Source organism: Prionailurus viverrinus, chromosome D2 (genome assembly GCF_022837055.1).
Source record: "Prionailurus viverrinus isolate Anna chromosome D2, UM_Priviv_1.0, whole genome shotgun sequence".
NCBI lineage: Eukaryota > Metazoa > Chordata > Mammalia > Carnivora > Felidae > Prionailurus > Prionailurus viverrinus.
This window is the reverse complement of record NC_062571.1, coordinates 34,414,367-34,435,376: the sequence shown is the minus strand read 5'-3', so window position 1 is coordinate 34,435,376 and position 21,010 is coordinate 34,414,367. Positions and strand designations below refer to the sequence as shown.

General features: G+C 35.6%; 1 protein-coding gene and 1 long non-coding RNA gene across 10 annotated transcripts in view; both read right to left on the bottom strand.

Annotated features, from left to right (window-relative positions):
• FAM149B1 (family with sequence similarity 149 member B1) overlaps positions 1-21,010 on the bottom strand; it is an 88,559-nt gene that overhangs the window by 33,838 nt on the left and 33,711 nt on the right. For 7 of the 9 annotated variants that reach the window (XM_047825809.1, XM_047825805.1, XM_047825807.1 and 4 more), the window contains exons 4-7: positions 20,202-20,344; positions 19,018-19,134; positions 16,250-16,417; positions 13,146-13,333 (exon numbers count right to left, since the gene is read on the bottom strand). In XM_047825809.1, coding sequence (XP_047681765.1) covers positions 13,146-13,333; positions 16,250-16,417; positions 19,018-19,134; positions 20,202-20,344 — 616 coding nt within the window. The remainder of the gene's footprint in view (positions 1-13,145; positions 13,334-16,249; positions 16,418-19,017; positions 19,135-20,201; positions 20,345-21,010) is intronic. The other 2 variants (XM_047825812.1, XM_047825814.1) reach the window with 2 other exon arrangements.
• Positions 2,400-9,450, bottom strand: LOC125148099 (uncharacterized). The gene is made up of 3 exons (XR_007145419.1): positions 8,292-9,450; positions 4,438-4,446; positions 2,400-2,410 (listed from the first exon to the last, which is right to left on the bottom strand). It is a non-coding gene; the product is annotated as an uncharacterized LOC125148099 (long non-coding RNA).

Genomic DNA, 21,010 nt, shown 5'->3' with positions numbered 1-21,010 from the left:
TATAGATGAGAACTTCCCTAATTTGGGGAAGGAAACAGGCATTCATGTCCAAGAGGCACAGAGAACTCCCCTCAAAGTCAACAAAAACTGGTCAACACCACAACATATCACAGTGAAACTTGCAAAATATAGAGAGAATTCTGGAAGCAGCTAGGAACAAAAGGTCATTAATCTATAAGAGTAGACACATAAGGTTAGTAGCAGACCTATCCACTGAAATTTGGCAGGCCCAAAGGGAGTGGCAGGAACTATTCAATGTGCTGAATGCGAAAAATATGTAGCCAAAGATTTTGTATCCAGCAAGGTTGTCACTCACAGTAGTGGGAGAGAGAAAGACTTTCCCAGACAAACGAAAACTAAAGGAGTTTCCCAGACAAACAAAAACTAAAGGCCACTAAACTGACCTTGCAAGAAATTTTAAGGTGGACTGTGTAAGTGGAGACAAAAAAAAGACCAAAGCAACAAAGACTACAGTGGATCAGAGAACATCACTAATAATACCAACTCTACAAGTAAAACAATGGCACTAAATTCATATCTTTCAGTAATCACTCTGAATGTAAATGGACTAAATGCTCAAATAAAAAGACACAGTGTGTCAGAATGGATTAAAAAAACAAGATCCATCTAATATGTTGCCTACAAGAGACTCATTTTAGATGTAGACACTTGCAGATTGAAAGTGAGGGGATGGAGAACGATCTATTATGCTATTAGGCTATGAGGTCAGAGAAAGCCAAAGTAGCCATATTTATATCAGACAAACTAGACTTTAAAGCAAAGATTATAACAAGAGATGAAGAAGGGCATTACATAATAATTAAAGGATCTATCCATCAAGAATACCTAACAATTGTAAATATGCCCACAACATGGAAGCACCCAAGTATATAAATCAATTAATCACAAACATGAAAAAACTCATTGATAATAATACAGTAATGTAGGGGCCTTTAATACCTCACTTACAATTGACAGATTATCTAAGAAGAAAATCAACAAGGAAACAATGGCTTTGACGACACATTGAACTGGATGGACCTAACATATATTCAGAACATCTCACCTTAAAACAGCAGAATACACATTCTTCTCAAGTGCACATGGAACATTCTCCAGAATAGATCACATACTGGGTCACAAATCAGTCCTCAACAGGTACAAAAAGATTATGATCATATCATGCATATTTTCAGATCATAATGCTATGAAACTTGGTCAGCCACAAGAAAAAAATTGGAAAGCCTTAAAATACATTGAGGTTAAAGAACATCCTACTAAAGAATGAATGGTTTAACTAGAAAATGAAAGAAGAAATGTAAAAAAATATGGAAGCAAATGAAAATAAAACATGACAGTCCAAACTCAAGCAAATGAAAATAAAACATGACAGTCCAAACTCTTTGGGATGCAGCAAAGGCAGTCCTAAGAGGAAAGGCCTATCTCAAGAAGCAAGAAAGGTCCCAAATACTCAATCTAACCTTACACCTAAGGGATCTTGAATAGGAATAGCAAATAAAGCCTAAAGTCAGCAAAAGAATGGAAATAATAAATATTAGAGCAGAAATAACTGATATAGAAATGACAACAACAACAAAACAGTACAACGTATCAACAAAAATAAGAGCTGGTTCTTTGAAAGAACAAAATTGATAAGTCCCTAGCCAGACTCACCACCACCACCACCACCACCATCACCAACAACAACAAAAGGACCTAAGTTGATAAAATCATGAATAACAGAGGAGAGATCACAACCAACACCACAGAAACACAAACAATTATAATACTGTAACAAATTATATGCCAACAAACTAGGCAATCTGGAAGAAATGGACAAATTCCTAGAAACATACACACTACCAAAATTGAAAAGAAAGAGAAAATTTGAACAGACCCATAAGGAGCAAAGAAATTTAATCAGTAATCAAAAATCTTTCAATAAACAAGAGTCTTGGGACAGATGGCTTCCCGAGGGAATTCTACTAGATATTTAAAGAAGAGTTAATACCTATTCTTCTCAAACTGTTCCAAAAAAAAGAAATAAAAAGAAAGCTTCCAAACTCATTCCATGAAGCCAGCATTACCTTGATTCCAAAACCAGACAAAAATCCTACCAAAAAGGAGAATTACAGGCCAATATCCCAGATGAGTCTGGATGCAAAAATTCTCAACAAGATACTAGCAAATCAAATTCAACAGTACATTAAAAGAATTATTCACTATGATCAAGTGAGATTTATCCCTGGGCTGCACAGCTGGTTCCATATTTGTGAATCAATCAACATGATACACCACATTAATAAAAGAAAAGGATAAGAACTGTATGGTCCTCGGGGCACCTGGGTGGCTCAGTTGGTTAAGTGCCTGACTTCAGGTCAGGTCATGATCTCGCGCTTCGTCAGCTGTGCTGACAGCTCGGAGCCTGGAGCCTTCTTCAGATACTGTGTCTCCCTTTCTTTCTGTCCCTCCCCCACTCATGCTGTGTCCCTCCCTCTCTCAAAAATAAATAAACAGTAAAAACAAAAAAAGACCCATATGATCCTCTCAATATATGCAGAAAAAGAATTTTACAAAACGCAGAATCTTTTCTTGATAAAAACCCTTAAGAAAGTAGGGATAGAAGGAACATACCTTGGTATCATAAAGGGCATATATGAAAGACCCACAGCCAATATCATCCCCAATGGAGAAAAACAGAGCTTTCCCCCTAAGGTCAGGAACACAACAGGATGTCCACTCTCAACACTGTTGTTTAACATAATACTGGAAGTCCTAGCCTCAGTAATCAGACAACAAAAAGAAATAAAAGGCATACAAATTGGCAAGGAAGAAGTCAAACTTTAACTCTTCAAAGATGACATGATACTCTAAATGGACAACCTGAAAGACTCCACCAAAAGACTGCTAGAACTGATACATGAATTTGGCAAAGTCACAGGATATAAAATCAATGTACAGAAATTGGCTGCATATCTATAACCAATAATGAAGCAGCAGAAAGAGAAATCAGGGAATTGATCTCATTTACACTTTTTGGCGCAACAAAAACCATAAGATACCTCAGAATAAACCTAACCAAAGAGGTAAAAGATCTGTACACTGAAAACTATAGAAAGCTTATGAGAGAAATTAAAGAAGACACAGAGAAATGGAAAAACATTTCATGTTCATGGATTGGAAGAACAAGTATTATTAAAATGTTGATACTACCGAAAGCAATCTACACATTCAATGCAATCCCTATCAAAATAATACAGCATTCTTCATGAACTAGAACAAACAATTTTAAAATTTGTATGGAACCACAAAAGACCCTGAATAGCCAAAGTAATGTTGAAAAATAATACCAAAGTTGGAGGCATCACAATTTCAGACTTTAAGCTATATTACAAAGCTGTAATCACAACAGTATGGTACTGGTAAAAAACAAACAGATCAGTGGAACAGAACAGAGAATTCAGAAACAGACCCACTAATGTATGGCCAACTAATCTTCAACAAAGCAGGAAAGAGTATCCAATGCAGGGGGAAAAGACTGTCTCTTCAGTAAATAGTGCTGGGAGAACTGGACAGCGACATGCAGAAGAATGAAACTGTATCACTTTCTTAACTCATACACAAAAATAAATTCAAAATGGATGAGAGTCCAAAATGCAAGACAGGAAGCCATCAAAATCCTACAGGAGAAAATAGGCAACAACCTCTTTGACCTTGGCCACAGCAACTTCTTACTGGACATGTCTCCTGAGCCAAGGGAAACAAAAACAAAAAGGAACTATTGGGACCTCATCAAGATAACTTCACCCACAATCCCACAGCAAGAGAGAGAGAGAGAGAGGGAGGGGGAAGAAACATTGGCTCAGTTGTGATCATGTGGCATTTGGTGTGACATACTACTTACATTGCAAAACATTGCTCGTTTATCAAGTTAAAATTTATTAGAAATGTTTGTCTTGTGGAACATTTGCAGAACAAGTTACTCACAATCCAAGGCTTTACATACAATGGAATATTACTTGGTAGTCAAAAAGAATGAAACCGGGGCACCTTGGTGGCTCAGTCAGTTAGGCATCCGACCTCAGCTCAGGTCACAGTTTGTGAGTTTGAGCCCCACATTGGGCTCTTTGCTGTCAGCACAGAGCCTGCTCCAGATCCTCTTTCCCCTCTCTGCCCCTCCCCTGCTCGCACACAAACACACACACTCTCTCTCTCTCTGTCTCTTTCTCTCAAAAATAAACATTAAAAAAAAACTTAATAAAAGAGCAAAACCTTGCCATTTGCAACAATGTGGATGGAACTAGAGCGTATTATGCTAAGTGAAATAAGTCAGAGAAAGACAAATATTATGATTTCACTCATATGTGGAATTAAGAAAAAAACAGATGGACACTGGGAAAGGGGAAGAAAAATAAGAAAAGAGAGAGAGAAGCAAACCATAAGAGACTTTAAATACAGTGAACAAACTGAGGGTTGCTGGAGAGGGGGTGGTCTAAATGGGTGATAGGCATTAAGGAGGGCACTTGTTGGGATAAGTACTGGGTGTTATATGAAGTGATGAATCATTAAATTCTACTACTGAAACCAATACTATATCTATTTTAAATAACCTGAATTAAAAAAAAACAATAGAACAGAACAATGAAACCAGGAGCTGGTTCTTTGCAAAAATTAATAAATTTGATAAACTATAGCCAGACTTATCCAAAAGAAAAGAGAAAGGACCCAAATAAAATCACAAATGAGAAAGGAGAAATAACAACCGACACCATAGAAATACAAACAATTAGAATATTTTAAGTATGCCAACAAATTGGACAACCTGAAGGAAATGGATAATTCCTAAAAACATAGATTACCAAAAACTGAAACAGAAAGAAATAGAAAACTTAAACTGTTAAGCAGCAAACAAATGGAATCAGTAAAAAAAAAAAAAAAAGAAACAAACAAAAAAAAAAACAACTCCCAGATGAACAAAAGTCTAGGACCAGATGGCTTCACAGACAAATTCTACCAAACATTTAAAGAATAGTTAATATTTATTCTTGAACTATTTCAAAAAAATGGAAATGGAAGGAAAACTTCCAAATTCATTTTATGAGGCCAGTATTACTCACCAAAACCAGATAAAGACACCATAAAACAAGAGAAGTATAGGCCAATATCTCTGATGAACACAGATGCAAAAATCCTCAACAAAATAACAAATATTGTTAAAATATCCATACAATCCATAAAAAAGAGGATTCAAGTGAAATCAGAAATGAAAAAGGAAATGTAATAACTGATTCCAAAGAAATAAAGGATCATAAGGGACTATGAACATTTCTATACCAACAAATTGGACAACCTAAAATAAATGGATAATTTTCTAAGAACATACAACCTACCAAGACTGAATCATGATGAAATGGAAAATGTGAACACACCAGTTACTAGTAAGGAGATTGAATGAGCAAGAAAAGACTTGGCAACAAACAAAAATTCGGGACCATATGGCTTCACTGGTGAATTCCAACAAACATTCAAAGAAGAATTAATACCAATCTTTCTCATACTCTTCCAAAGAACAGAAGAGGAAAGAACTCTTCTAAACTTTTTTTTTAAAACAAGATTGGCATTACTTAGTACCAAAACCAAGGATGCCACAAGAGAGTACAGGCCAATATCCCTGATGAACATAAATGCAGAAATCCTCAAGAAAATATTATCACACCAAATTCCACAATACATTGAAAGAATAATATATCGTGATTAAGTGAGATTAATCCAGGGATGCAAGGATGGTTCAACATCTGCAAATCAATGTGATACACTACATTAATAAAAATGAATATCATATGATAATCTCAATAGATGCAGAAAAAACATTTGACAAAATTCAAAACTCTCAACAAAGTGAGTACAAAGGTAATGTACTTCAACATAATAAAGGACATATATGACAAACCCACAGCTAACATTATACTCAACAGTGAAAAGCTGAAAGTTTCTTCTAAGATCAGAAATAAGACAAGGATATGCACTCTCACCACTTTTATTCAACATAGTATTGGAAGTCCTAGCCAGAGCAGTTAGGCAAGAAAAAGAAAAAAAAGCCATTCAAATTGGGAAGGAAGAAATAAAGCTCTCACTATTTGCAGATGATATATAGAAAGCCCTAGAAATTCTATCAGAAACTGTTAGAACTAATAAATGAATTCAGTGAAGTTGTAGGATACAAAATCAATACACAAGAACGTACTGCATTTATATATACTAATAATAGACTATGATAAAGACAAAATTAAGAAAACAATCCCACCTGCATCAAAAAGAATAAAATACCTATGAATAAATTTAACCAAGGAGGTAAAGACCTGTATACTGAGAACTACAAAACATTAATGAAAGAAACTGAAGAAGGCACAAATAAATGGAAAGATATTCTGTGCTCACAGATTAGAAAAATTAACATTTTTTAAATGTCCAAAACACCCCCCCCCAACAAAAGGCACAGATTCAATGTGATTCCTATCAAAATTTGAATAGCTTTTTTCACAGAAATAGAACCAAATAATCCTAAAATGTGTATGGAACCATAAAGACCCCAGATAGCCAAAGCAATCTTGAGAAAGAACAAAGCTGGAAGCATCTTGCTCCCTGATTTCAAGCTATACTACATAGCTATAGCAATTAAAACAGTAAGGTGCTGGCATAAAAACAGACACATAGATCAATACAATAGAAAACTCAGAAATAAACCCGCACATATATGGTCAAGTAATTTACAACAAAGGAGATAAGAATATAAAAGGAGTAAAAGACAGTCTCTTCAATAAATGTTTTTTTGGAAAGTAGGACCAGTATCTTACACCATGTACAAAAGTCAGTTTAAAATAAAGACTTGAGGGGTGCCTGGGTGGCGCAGTCGGTTAAGTGTCCGACTTCAGCCAGGTCACGATCTCGCGGCCCGTGAGTTCGAGCCCCGCGTCGGGCTCTGGGCTGATGGCTCAGAGCCTGGAGCCTGTTTCCGATTCTGTGTCTCCCTCTCTCTCTGCCCCTCCCCCGTTCATGCTCTGTCTCTCTCTGTCCCAAAAGTAAATAAATGTTGAAAAAAAAATAAAATAAAGACTTGAAGATAAGACCTGAAACCACAAAACTCCTAGGAAAAAACATGAGGTAAGTTTCTTGACATAGGTCTTGGCCATGATTTTTTGAATCTGATGCCAAAAGCAAAACCAAGGAAAGCAAAAAACCCAAAAAACAAAACAAAAAACACCATCAAATTAAAAAGCTTCTGCACAGCAAAAGGAAAAGTCAACAAAATGGAAAAGCAGTCTATTGAATGGGAGAAAATACTTGCAAATCATCTATCTGATAAGGGGCTAATTTCCAAAATTTATGAAAATATATACATAGCCAAAAAAAATCCAATTTAAAAATGGGCAGAAGATCTGAATAGACATTTTTCCAAAGAAGAAATACAGATGGCCAAAAGGTACATGAAAAGATGCTCTACATTACTCATCATCAGGAAAATGCAGATGAAAATTAAAATGCAGTTTCACTAGTCAGAATGGCTATTATCAAAAAGTCTAGAAATAACAAGGGTTGGCAAGGAGGTGTAAAAAGGTAACCCTCGTGCACTGCTTGTGGGAATGTAAATTGGTATACCCACTATAGGAACCAGTATGGATTTTCCTCAAAAAAATTAAAAGTAGAGCTACCATATGATTCAGCTATTCCACTTCTGGGTATTTATCCAAAGAAAAGGAAAATACCAACTTGAAAAGATAGATGTACCTCCATGTTCATTGCAGCATTATTTACAATAGCCAAGATATGGAAACAACTGAAGTGTCCGTCAGTAGATGAAAGAATTTAAAAAAAGCAACTGTGGTGTATATATACAATGAAATACACTTCAGCCCTAAAAAAGAATGAAATCTTTCTATATGTGACAACATGAACGGACCTCGAGGGCATTATGCTAAATGAAGTAGGTTAGAGAAAGACAAATAACATATGATCTTTCTTATAGATGGAATCTAAAAATAAATAAATAAATAAATAAATAAATAAATAAAACCAAGCTCATAGATATAGAGAAGAGATTGGTAGTTGCCAGAGGCAGGGCATAGGGAGTTGGACAAATGGATGAACACTTTTTGCTTTTGTTTTTAGAATGAATAAATTTAAAATTTTTTTTCATATCTATAAAAGAATCACCAACAGACTCACATTTACATACAGGTTTAAAATATTTTAAAATGTTTAATGAAATAAAATTCATATAACATAAAATTCACCATTTTTAACCATTTTACAGTACACAATTAATTGGTTTTTAGTATATTCACAATGTTGTGCAGTCAGCACCACTATCTAATTTCAGAAAATTTCTATCACTGCAAAGAGACACCACATACCTCCCAATTCCTTTCTCCCTATATCCCTTGGCAACCACTAAACTACTTTGTGTCTCTATGGATATGCCTGTTCTGGACATTTCAACTGAATAAAATCATACAATATGTGGCTTTTTGTGTTTGGCTTCTTACCCTTAGCATAATATTTTCAAGGTTTATCCATGTTGTAACATGCATGATTACTTAATTTTAGTTTATGAACTAATAATATTACATTGCATAGTACATTAGTTACTTATCCTGCTATAACAATATACCACAGACTGAATGGCTTAAATAACAGAAATTTATTTTCTTAAAGTTCTGGAGGTCAGAAGTTCAAGATCAAGGTGCTATCTGGCTTGTAGGCAGCTGTGTCCTTGCATTACCACTTTTCCGTGCATGCACAGAAAGGGGGCTTTGGTCTCTTCCTCTTCTTATAAGGATACCAACTCTATAAGATTAGGTCCCCATGCTTATGACTTCATTTAACCTTAATTACCTTCCTAAAAGCCCCACCTCCAAACATTCACACTGGGGATTAGGTCTTCAACATATAAATTTTGAGGAGGACACAATTCAGTCCATAACATATGTATATACCAAATTTTGTTTCTCCATTCATAGCTGATGAACATTTGCGTCAATTCTAACTTTTTGACTATTATGAAAATGCTGCTGTGAACAATCATACACAGGCTTTTTTGCAGATAAGGTTTCAGTTCTCTTGGTTATATACTTTGAATGGAATTGCTGGTCATACGGCAATCTTATGTTTAAGTTTTTGAGGAACTACCAAACTGTTTACATGGTAGCCACACCATTCTACCTTACCACAGCAATGTATGAGTGTTTCAGTTTCTCCGCATACTCACCAATGCTTGTTATTGTCTTCTTCTTTTTTTTTAATGTAGCCATCATAGTGGGTAGAAGTAGCATTTCATTGTGATTTTGGTGTTGGTTTGTATTTCCCTAATGAATAAGGATGTTGAACGTCTTTTCATATGCTTACTGGCCATGTGTGTATCTTCTTTGGATAAATACCTATTCAAGTTGTTTGCCCATTTTTTTTTCCATTGGATGTTCTTTCCTGCTTTGTCAAAGATGAGTTGGCCATATGTTTGTGGGTCTAGTTCTGGGGTTTCTATTCTATTCCATTGGTCTATGTGTCTGTTTTTGTGCCATGTTTGCCCATTTTTAAATTGAGTTGTTTGTCCCTTTGTTGTTGAATTTTACTTTACATATTGTGATGCTAGAATCTTATCAGGTGTATGATTTGCATATATATTCTTCCATTCTGTAGGTTGTCTTTTCACTTTCTTGATAATATCCTTTGATACATAGATTTTTTTTTTTTTAGGATAAAATCCAGTCTATTGATTTTTTTGTTGCTTGTGGTCTTGGTGTCATATCTAAGAATCCAGTGCTAAATCCAACCTCATTAAGATTTACTCTTATGTTTTCTTCTAAGAGTTTTATAGTTTTAGTTCTTAAATGTATGCTTGTGATCCATTTTGAGTTGATACTTTGTATGTAGTGTGAAAGAAGGGTCCAAATTCATTCTTTTTCATGTGGTTATCCAGTTTTAGCACCATTTGTTGAAGATACTATTCTCCCATTGAATGGTCTTGGCACCCTTGTTGAAAATCAATTGGCTGTATATGTGAGGGTTTATTTCTAGACTCTTGATGCTATTCTGTTGATCTATATGTTGATTCTTATGTCAGTACCACACTGTTTTGGTTAATGTACCTTTGTACTAAGTTTTAATATCAGGAAATGTGAAGCCTCATACTTTGTTCTTTTTTAATATTATTTTGGACATTCACTCAAATCTGTTTGGGGAGTATTGCCACTTAACAATATTAAGTCTTCTAATCCATAAAACACAGGAAGACTTTCCAATTCTTTAGGTCTTCCCTATTTTCTTACAATAATGTCTTGTAGTTTTCAGTGTAAAAGTCTTACACTTTCTTGGTTAAGTTCATTTCTAAGTATTTTATTCTCTTTGATGCTATTAGAAATGAACTGTTTCCTTAATTTCATTTTTGATTGTTCATTGATAGAAGAATTTGGAGAAATATGATAGAGAAAACATAAATTGCCTTGAACAGACTTAGTAGAAATTTGGATTTGGAGGATGCTCTAGGGGAGGGTTCAGAAGGAAATGAGGAACATGTTATTAAAAACTGGAAGAAGGAGGTGCTTGTTATTTAGTGGAAGAATGTTTAGTGAAATGGTCTCCTGTGATCATGTGGAAGGCAGGAGTTAAAGTGATGATTCTGGTTGTATAGCTAAGAAGAGTTCCAATCAAAGTTATTGAAAGTGAGGCCTGATTTTTTTCCTGCTACTTATACAATAAAACATGAGATAAGAAAGAGAAACTGATGGAAAAAATATTAAATGTAAAGAAACCAGGACTTTATAATTTTGAAAAATTTGTATCTCTAGATGGTGAAAGAGTTTAAATGAAAGAAGGCTGTCAGACCCTCAAAATTCTACTACCAGGAAGCAGTCTAATAAAACTACTTAGCTTTCACACATGTGAAAAAGGAAGGATGATTCAGAGGGCAAAACCAAGAGCCCAGAGGTTGGAACAGAGAGCTATTTCTAGGACTAGAACTCCCAGTATTTTCCCAACTGGACTTCAGAATTACTATAAACCTTTTTTTTTTTTTTAACCTTCTTTTTTTTAATGTTTATTTATTTTAAGAAAGAGAGAGAGACTGTGAGTAGGGTAGGGGTCAGAGGGAGAGAGAAGGAGAATCCCAAGCAGGATCTGCACTGTCAGCACAGAGCCCGACATTGGGCTCGATCTCATGAACCATGAGATCATGACCTGAGCCGAAATAAAGAGTCAGACACTTAAGTGATTGAGCCACCCAGGTGCCACTTAACCTTTCATTTCTGCCCACCCCCCCCCCCCTCCCTTATCTAGAATGTCTGTTATCCTTTCCCTGGCCCACTATTGTATGATGGGTGTGTTGGGGTAAGGCGACTTTTCTCTATGACAGGAATGGTTGGTTGGATTATATAGTTAGATGTTTATATTCCTATGTATATAGCCTTTAGTTTCACAGATATATAGATGGAAGAGAATTGGGCCCCAGTAACTTTACTTAATGTATTATATCCATTCATGGGGAAGTTTATTCATACCAAGACCTAATTTAGATGATAATATTTTGAACTTCTGAGCTATGCTATAATAAGTCTCTTGGGAATTTAATGTATTTTGCATGTGGGAGCACAGGAATCATTAGGGGCAAGTGGGAGAACTGTAATGGACAAACTCTAAGGTGGCCCCTCTTACCTCTTGGTGTTCACATCTTTTTTTTTTTTTTTTTTTTAGTTTTTATATATTTTTGAGACAGAGAGAGACAGAACATGAGAGGGGGAGGGGCAGAGAGAGAGGGAGACACAGAATCCGAAGCAGGCTCCAAGCTCTGAACTGTCAGCATAGAGCCTGATGTGGGGCTCGAACCCACAGACCGCAAGATCATGACCTGAGCCAAAGTGAGAAGCTTAACCGACTGAACCACCCAGGCGCCCGGTGTTCACATATTTGTAGAATCTCCCTTTGAGTGTGACTTACTCCAGACCAACAGAAGATGGTAAAAGTGATGAGATGTCACTTCCATGAATATGTTACATTATATAAGCTTCTGTTTTGCTGACTAGCTCTCAGCCTTTCTTGCTGGCTTTGAAGAAGAAAGCTGCTGTGACTCCTACAGTTACAAGAAACTCGATACTTCTAAGAACACACAAAAGGGGAAGTGTTTCCGTTCCTAAGTGAGCCTCTTCTTGAGAGCCTAGCTGTGGCCAACACCTTGATCACAGCTTTGTGAGATCCTAAGTAGAGAACTAGCTAAGCCATTCCTGGTCTTGTGACCCACAAATCTGTGAGATAAAAAATGTATGTTGTTTGAAACTGATAAGTTTGTGATAGGTTTTTGTGCAATACAGAAAAACAAAATAATTCTTAAAAAGCTAAATATACATTTAACCATATAATCAAACCATTCCACTCCTAGAAATTTACCTAAGAGAAAAGGAAATGTATGTGCAAAAAATTCTTGCATAGTAATGTGCATAATAGCTTTGCATATTATAGTCCCGAATTGAAAAGAACCCAAATGTCCATGAACAGGTAAATGGATAAACAAATTGTGCAACAGTGGAACACTTTTTGGGAATAAATTGCTGACGCACACATTTACATAGATGAATCTCAAAATGATCATGCTGAATGAAGGAAGCTTACAAAAAGGAAATACCCTGATTCCATTTATATGAAACTCTACAAAATAAAAACTAAACTATAGTGACAAAGCACGTGGGGATTGGGGGTCAGGCAGGGGCAGAAAGGGATTACAAAGGTATTATATATATTATATTGACTGTTTTGTGGTTTCTTGTATACATAGGTCAATTGACCAATTTACACTTTAAATATGAATGGTTTATTTTATAATCAATTATTCTTAAGTAGAGCAGTTTAAAAAATGTATTTGCCACTTGCACATCTTTTTTCTCACAAATAATTATATTCAAATAAAACACAGTATAGTCATCATAGAATAGCCTTGTTACTCATCCACTCATTTTCACATATTGTCTAAATATCTGTTAGTGTCTGTGGAAAATACAAATATGAGTCTTTTGCAGTAATGAAACATATAATCTGAAAGACTAGTCAGGGTTTGGAAATCATAAATAATTATTTTTTTATGTTGTTTTCACAAAGATCCTTACCAGAAGCAAATCCCTCCCAATGACTACGTGTCAGCTGCTCCATACAGCTCAGAACTTTGCTCCACACGTCGTCAAACACATAAGCAAGGACGTCCTCTTTCATGCAGTAAAATGGAGCAATGGGAGGGTACCCTAATTTCTGTTTCTCTGGAGATGCGTGTAATTTCTTTCCTTGAAACCCCTCTTCCCTGTAACAGAAGCAAATAAGACTTCCTAGTTATTCTTTACTGAGTGTTCACCACTGTGTTTTGTGCTTCTCCAGGAGCGTGATTTGTGTCCCCTCCCCACATGTATATGTATGTAGCTCAGTATATGTATGTAGCATATGTGTTAAACTGTCTTGTGACCTAAGGGAGTTCTCAAACAGACTGAATTTCCCTTTTTACTCCCACCCCACCCCACTACTCTGCCAAAAAAAAAAAAAAAAAAGAATAAGAAAAAGAAGACTGAGGTCTCATTGTGTATTTTTTAGCTTTGAACAGTGAACATTGTCAGTTGAGCAATAAGCTATGACAAGCATACAGAAATAATCTTTTTGTTGTGACTGGATAACATTTAGATTACTATTCATGTACCTTTTAATGATGGGCATGTGACTGTGTCACATAGTTATTTGAGGCAGTGATTCATTAGAGAAATAGTGTACTTTTATTAATCCGAACAAACAATTGGCATTTGGCTGGAAAGGGAAAGGAGGGGAGCCCACCAGCACAAGAAGCTACTGTGAGGCCTTTTTGGAGACCATGTAGCTATCTGTAGTCCAGAAACTCAGCCAAGTCTGGTCTCTTCTCTGGAAGGGAGTACCAATAGCCCCAGTATTTGGGGGGCAAAGATCTAGCTGACAGATATGCTTACCTAGGATAGATGTATTATAAATTAACCCAAAGCAAATTCTGGAACACTTGGGCTACGAAGAAATATCTTATGGCCTCTACCGTGAAAATTATCCCTGGGGTAGCAGAGGTGTCAAGAATTAAATAAGAAGCTCTAACTAGGAAAGAAGGATGCTAAGAGGTTTATGCAGGGCAGCCAAAGACTCTACTTCTTTCCCAAGGCTGATTAGTATTAATTGTATTTGCATTTATATTTCTTTTTATAGGAGATAACACTTTCATATGATGAAAAAAAATTCACATTATACAGAAGGAAATGTATTTATGTAGTGAAAAATAAGTTTACATTTCTGTCTCCCAGGCACCATTCCCAGAAGCAAACATTATACATTGGTCGAGGGAAATAGTTACGTTATACACTGCACTGCATTGTGGCCTTTTATTTAAAAATGTATCTGGCCCTCCATCTCTATTAATACATATGAATACGCCTCTGAAAAAATAGCTGAAGAGAATTCTACTGGATATACCATAGTATATCTAACTATCCAGTTATTGATCAACCAGGCTTTTGTTCTTATAGTCAACAGGACATTTAATATTCTTGTATGTAGTTCTTTGGCTACATGGGTATTATATCTGTAGGATAAATTCCTATAAATAGAATTATTGAGTGAAATGGTATATGCATTTAAAATGGAAAGATATTGCCCACTTTCCTCTAAAGAGAGATAATCTTCAGTGTTGAAAAAATGTGCCTTTTTTCCATTCAAGGAATTATCAAACTTCTTTTTTTCTCTGCCAGTCTGACAGATAAAATAGTATCTTGTTATAGTTTTAATTTGCACTGGTAATTGTGAATGAGATTGAATTTTATTTCCTTTATTTAAAATCCATTTTCTGTTGGGGCGTCTGGGTGGCTCAGTTGGTTAAGCGTCCGACTTGGTCTCAGGTCATGATCTCACGGTTCATGAATTCGAGCCCCACATCAGGCTTTGAGTGGACAGTGTGGAACCTGCTTGGGATTTCTCTCTCTCTCCCTCCTTCTTTGCTTCTCTCCCACTTGTTGCGCTCTGGAACTTTTAAAGGCTTGGAGGAATAGCTTAAGAGGTTAATGTTTCAGAAGGGTAGCATAGGATAGTGAAGAGAGCACTGGATTTAGAGTAAGATGAATAAGGTTTTAGGTCTTAGCTTTACCTCAGACAAATCATTTAACCACTCTGATTCTCACCTATCCTATAGAGATGGTAAATAATATCTGTGTCACAGGACTATTGTCAGAATACAATAAGAATGGATATAAACAAGCATTATTAATTATAAAGTCTGTGCTAAGTATAAGGTTTTATATAAACCGTGTATACCTTTTCAAAAAGGATTTACGTAAACAAAGTTCACACCTCTTCAACTGCTCCTTTGAAAAGCTTCAGACTTCCATGAATTAACTGGTGATGATTTACAAAAGGTAAAATCAAATTATGTGAAGAAAGAAATTAACTCATTTAAAAATGTTTAATCTCAGGAAGAGGCAAATAACACATTCAGGAAGAAAATACACAAGGGAGTCTGGTATGTGGAAGCAATAGGAATTTATATCAACTAAGCACATGAACTCTAGATACCTCAGAAGTAATAGGAAATAAATAACCAAGTGACATCAATCTAGTTATATGTAATATTGGTTGTGTACTTTATATTTTGTTTGGTTGTGGTTTTTTTTTCTGTCTTTTGGGGGGGCAGTTCTGAGTAGTAGATTTTATTATTTTTTCAATCCATTTTTAGCGAGAGAGCAAGCATGAGTGGGGGAGAGGAGGAGCAGAGGGAGGGAGAGAGAGAGAGAGAGAGAGAGAAAGAGAAAGAGAACCTCAAGCAGGCTCCACACTCAACACAGAGCCCAATGCAGGGCTCAATCCCACAACCCTGGGATCATGACCTGAGCCAAAATCAAGAGTCACTCACTCAATGGACTGAGTCACCAGGTGTCCCTGAGTAGTATACTTTAGAAAAAATAGAGGGGTGCCTGGGTGGCTCAGTCAGTTAAGCATCCGACTTTGGTTCAGGTCATGATCTCACAGCTTGTGAGTTTGAGACCTTTGTCAGGCTCTGTGCTGACAGCTCAGAGCCTGGAGCCTGCTTCCGATTTTGTGTCTCCCTCTCTCTCTGACCCTCCCCCACTCATGCTCTGTCTCTCAAAAATAAACATTAGAAAAAAATAGATATTAATACACAAAATAGGAGGGGAGTAAAAAGCTTAAAATACTTAACACTCACATATCAGTGTGGTCGAATGCTAGGTATTCCTCTATTATTCCTTCAGAGAAGATTATACAGTCTTCCTCCTCTCTTTCCATAGAATACACACTAGGGGATTTGGCAATGGGAGATGCTTTGTGAGCATAAGAAGATGAAAAGTGTAACTTCTTTCCCCTAATACCAAATCTGGGAGAGGAAAAAGCAATTATTAATTGTATATAACATAAACAGTTCCTACAGCAATTTAGTCATACGAGTTTCAGCTCAAAATCCCTTGCCCTGCTGACATCTCCCCAGACTATTCATAGTCTTAATACCTATTGTTTCTCAGAAGAGAAAGAATAAACACTAGCCATAGACCTACTCTGCCTAGGTGTACTGTGCAGTATCAAATACTATTTGCTGTCTTTTCAGATGCAACAGCTAAGGCTATGAGATAAGTTTAAAAATATTTAAGAATAACCGGTCAGAATGGCTAGTATCAAAAAGACAAGAAATAACAAGTGTTGGCAAGGATATGGAGAAAAGGGAACCCTCATGCACTATTGGTGGGAATGTAAATTGGTGCAGCCACTATGGTTCCTCAAAAATTAAAAATAGAAATACTATATGACCCAGTAATTCCACCACTGAATTCCACCTGAAGAAAATAAAAACATTAATTTGAAAAGATACATGCACTCCTATGTTTATTGCAGCATTATTTACAGTAGCCAAGATATGAAAGCAACTTAAGTGTCCACAGATAGATTCATGAATAAAGAAGAAGTGGTATGTATATGTAATGGAGTATTACTCAGCCATGAAAAAGGTTGGAACTTGACATTTGCTACAACATGGATGGACATAGGGCATATAACGCTAAGTGAAATAAGACAGGAAAAGACAAATACCATATGATTTACCTTAAACATGGAATCTAAAAACCAAGAAAAAGGAATAAACAAAACAAAGAGATTCATAAATACAGAGGACAAACTGGTAATTGCTAAAGGGAATGGGGATTGGAGGTTGGCAAAATAGGTGAAGGGTATTAAGAGGTACAGATTGCCAGTTATAAAATAAATAAGTCACAGGAATGAGTAGTATGGCATAGGGAATATAATCAATAATATTGTAATAACTTTGGTGGCAGATAGTAACTATACTTATTGTGGTAAGCATTTTGTAATTTATATAATTGCTGAATCACTATGATGTACACCTGATACCAGTATTTTATATTTAAGTCTCTTTCAATAAAAAAATTGATGAAAAATTAAGAATATTAATAATTACAACTTTCAGGTACCTCAGGAGATAATATGCTTATTTCAGTAACTCCATCATAGTTCAAAATGCATATGCCTTAAGGGCAGGGATCTTCTCTTATTTATATTTAAATTTCTCTTCCTACCCAGATATTCAATGAATATATGATGACTCATTCAGTTCAGAATCTTTACTTTGGAGAAAACCAGTCAAATCTGAGCAGTACAGTTTTTTTAAATGGCTCTGTTTAACGAAATATTAAATATAACCAACGTATATTTTGTGATATTCTTTATACTTTTGTACCTGAAGTATTTTTTAATGAAAAAAAAAAAAAGAATAAACCTGTGGCACTTTTCAGCAAGGCTAGTGGGAAAATCTGACTTGAACAAATTTTGGAAATATGTCCAAATATTTAAGAAGAATATTTAAAATATTTGGAAATATTTCCAAATTTCTCCCATTCCATAGGTTGCCTTTTAGTTTTGTTGATTTGTTTCCTTCACTGTGTGGAAACTTTCTATTTTGATGAAATAAAATAGTTTATTTTTGCTTTTGTTTTCCTTGCCTCGGGAGATATATCTAGAAAGAAGTTGCTACAGCCATTGTCAAAGAGGTTACTGCCTGTGTTCTCTAGGATTTTTACGGTTTCAGGTCTCACAGGTCTTTCATCCATTTTGAATGTATTTTTGTGTATGATGTAAGAGAGTGGAACAATCCTATTTTGGTTTGTTTTGCTGTTGTTTAAAGAGTTTGATGGGGCGCCTGGGTGGCACAGTCGGTTAAGCGTCCGACTTCAGCCAGGTCACGATCTCGCGGTCCGTGAGTTCGAGCCCCGCGTCAGGCTCTGGGCTGATTGCTTGGAGCCTGGAGCCTGTTTCCAATTCTGTGTCTCCCTCTCTCTCTGCCCCTCCCCCGTTCATGCTCTGTCTCTCTCTGTCCCAAAAATAAATAAAAACGTTGAAAAAAAAATTAAAAAAAAAAAAAAGTTTGAAGTGTTCAAAAGAATTTAGCTATTTTAAATATACTAATTACCCATTTTAAGTTAATAAACTAATAGCAGTTTAACTTCCGTAAAGAAATTAAGTTGTAATTAATATTATATGTTTAAGAAAAATTACTTTTTCAGTATTTTTTCAAAAAATCTTTAAAGTGTGTTTCTCAAACTCCTAAATCTCCTGAAACCAGTCTATCTACACTTTATTTCAAGAAGGAAATGCCTGTATCTATAAATTTATAGAGATAGAGACATAGAGATAGAGACATAGGCAGAGATAGAGATAGAGATAGAGATAGAGATAGAGATATATCTGAATAACAAAAGTATCCTTAAACCCTAGGGAATGACTTACTTTTTGAACAAAAAAATTATATAATAAAATTCTCTATGCATAAAAACTGTGGTCAATCTTAACAGCATTTTCTGTGCTTTATTAAATACCATCAAGTAAAACATAAGTTTTTTAACCCCCTAGTATAACTGGCAGAATATAACACTTTGGATACATAAATACTTACATATTAGGAATACTTACATAGTAGAATCTCTTTCTTGAGAAAGTGTTGTGTCATGTGAAACTGAAACAACAGAAGGGGATCTAGGATACAGTCCATATCCTTCGCTTGGAGTGATTATCTGCCTACCCAGGATCCTTCAAAGTGAACAACATAAAGAGACAATCAAGCACGTTCACCTGGCATACATACAAAGTATAGATATTCTTGGAACAAATATGATGGCTCTCTATAAAAGTCCAGTGCATACTTAGTACGCTACTGATTAAGAATGATTCTTAAGAGAAAAATGTGAATCCAGAATCTTATTACAGGTTATAGCTCTCTTCCACAGAATAGATATGGAAAAGATAAAGCTATAACCTCACACTGCTGAAAAAATCCAAGGAAACTGAGCAAAAATTTGTAATTTTCCCTCCATCCTCTACAATAATCTTCATTAAATCTGCTAAAATGGATGAAAGCCAGGCCAAATTAGTGAAAACTATAAATTATATTCTTAAGAACATGATGCTATATAAATTTTAGGTATAAATTTTAAGTAGTAAGTATAGTAACTTACTATAGTTACTATACTTACTACATAAGTAAGGGAAGTAAGGGAAGTAAGTGAGGGAAGCTTCCTAACAGCTTATGTCTGCTTTTAAATTTGTGTAAGAATTTTCTTGTAGACAACAGTGTAAACAAATACATTTTCTGACCCTCTTGCTCCAAAGAAGAGATCTTTGGACAGCCACAATGCATAGATCTCAGCTACAAGGTAAAGGAACTGTTTTTCTCAATTAGGATAACAAAGTGGTAGTTATGAACACTCTAAGAAACTTCCATCAACTTCAGTTTTCTCTCAGTGCAGTCTTTATACCATATGGCCTTATTTACATTCATTAAAACCAAGTCCATAAAGATTTCAGAATACAAGCTTTTTTTTGGATATCTGCTTTTTAAAAAATATTTTTTAATTTTTTTTTTTATTTTAGAGAGACAGAGGACAGTGAGGAAGAGGGGCAGAGGGAGAAAATCTTAAGGAGACTCTATGCTCAGTGTGGAGCCTGACGTGGAGCTCAATCCCACAACCTGAGATCATGATCTGAGCCGAAATCAAGAATCGGACACAGCCAACTGAGCAATCCAGGCGCCCCTAGATACCTGCTTTTCAAATTTTAGTATTAGCCATGAATACAAGCCAGATCTAGGGCTTTAATACCTGAGGTGAGGAAAGCTGCATGTCCATTGTTGGCACTCTTCCTGTAGACTCTTAGTATGCACACTCAACTTCTGCTCATACAAGAGCTCGTCAATGGCTGTGAACATTGCCTGGACCTTTTCAGTGGCATTTTGATCAAGCTCCTGGAAGAAAATATCACCCCTAAATATTTAGGTGAGCTTTTAAAGTCCTAAAGGTTGAAAGCAATCAAATTTAAAATTTAGTCCATTTGAAATACTGTTGAATTTCCATTAAAAAATTTAGTGAATTTTCATCTTATAATATTCAGATTTCCTTCCTATTCCTATGTAAAGAAAATTTATAGAAAGACCTACTTATTTAAAGTAACATTTTCTTCATTATAAAAATACTATGTTTATTGTAATCATTTTGAAAGATCCAGAAAAACATGAAGAATAAATTAAAATTACCAATAATTCTACCTAATATAATGATTGCTAATTTTAGTATAGTTGCTTGGTTCCAGTATTTTTTTAGAGCTGAAGATAGACAGTTAATCCTATACATGCGGCCTTAGGGATGCTGACCCTCCGCCCCCATGTGTCCCCTTCCCCCCGCCACACACACAGTCAAAAATCCATATATAACATTTGGCTCTCCAAAAACCTAACTACTAATAGCTTACAAGTGACTGGAAGCTTTAACAATAACCCATATTTTATATATGTATTGCATACTGTATTCTTACAATAAATCTAAAGAAAAGGTTATTAAGAAAATCATGGTGGGGGCGCCTGGGTGGCTGTCAGTTGAGCGTCTGACTTCGGCTCAGGTCATGATCTCACAGC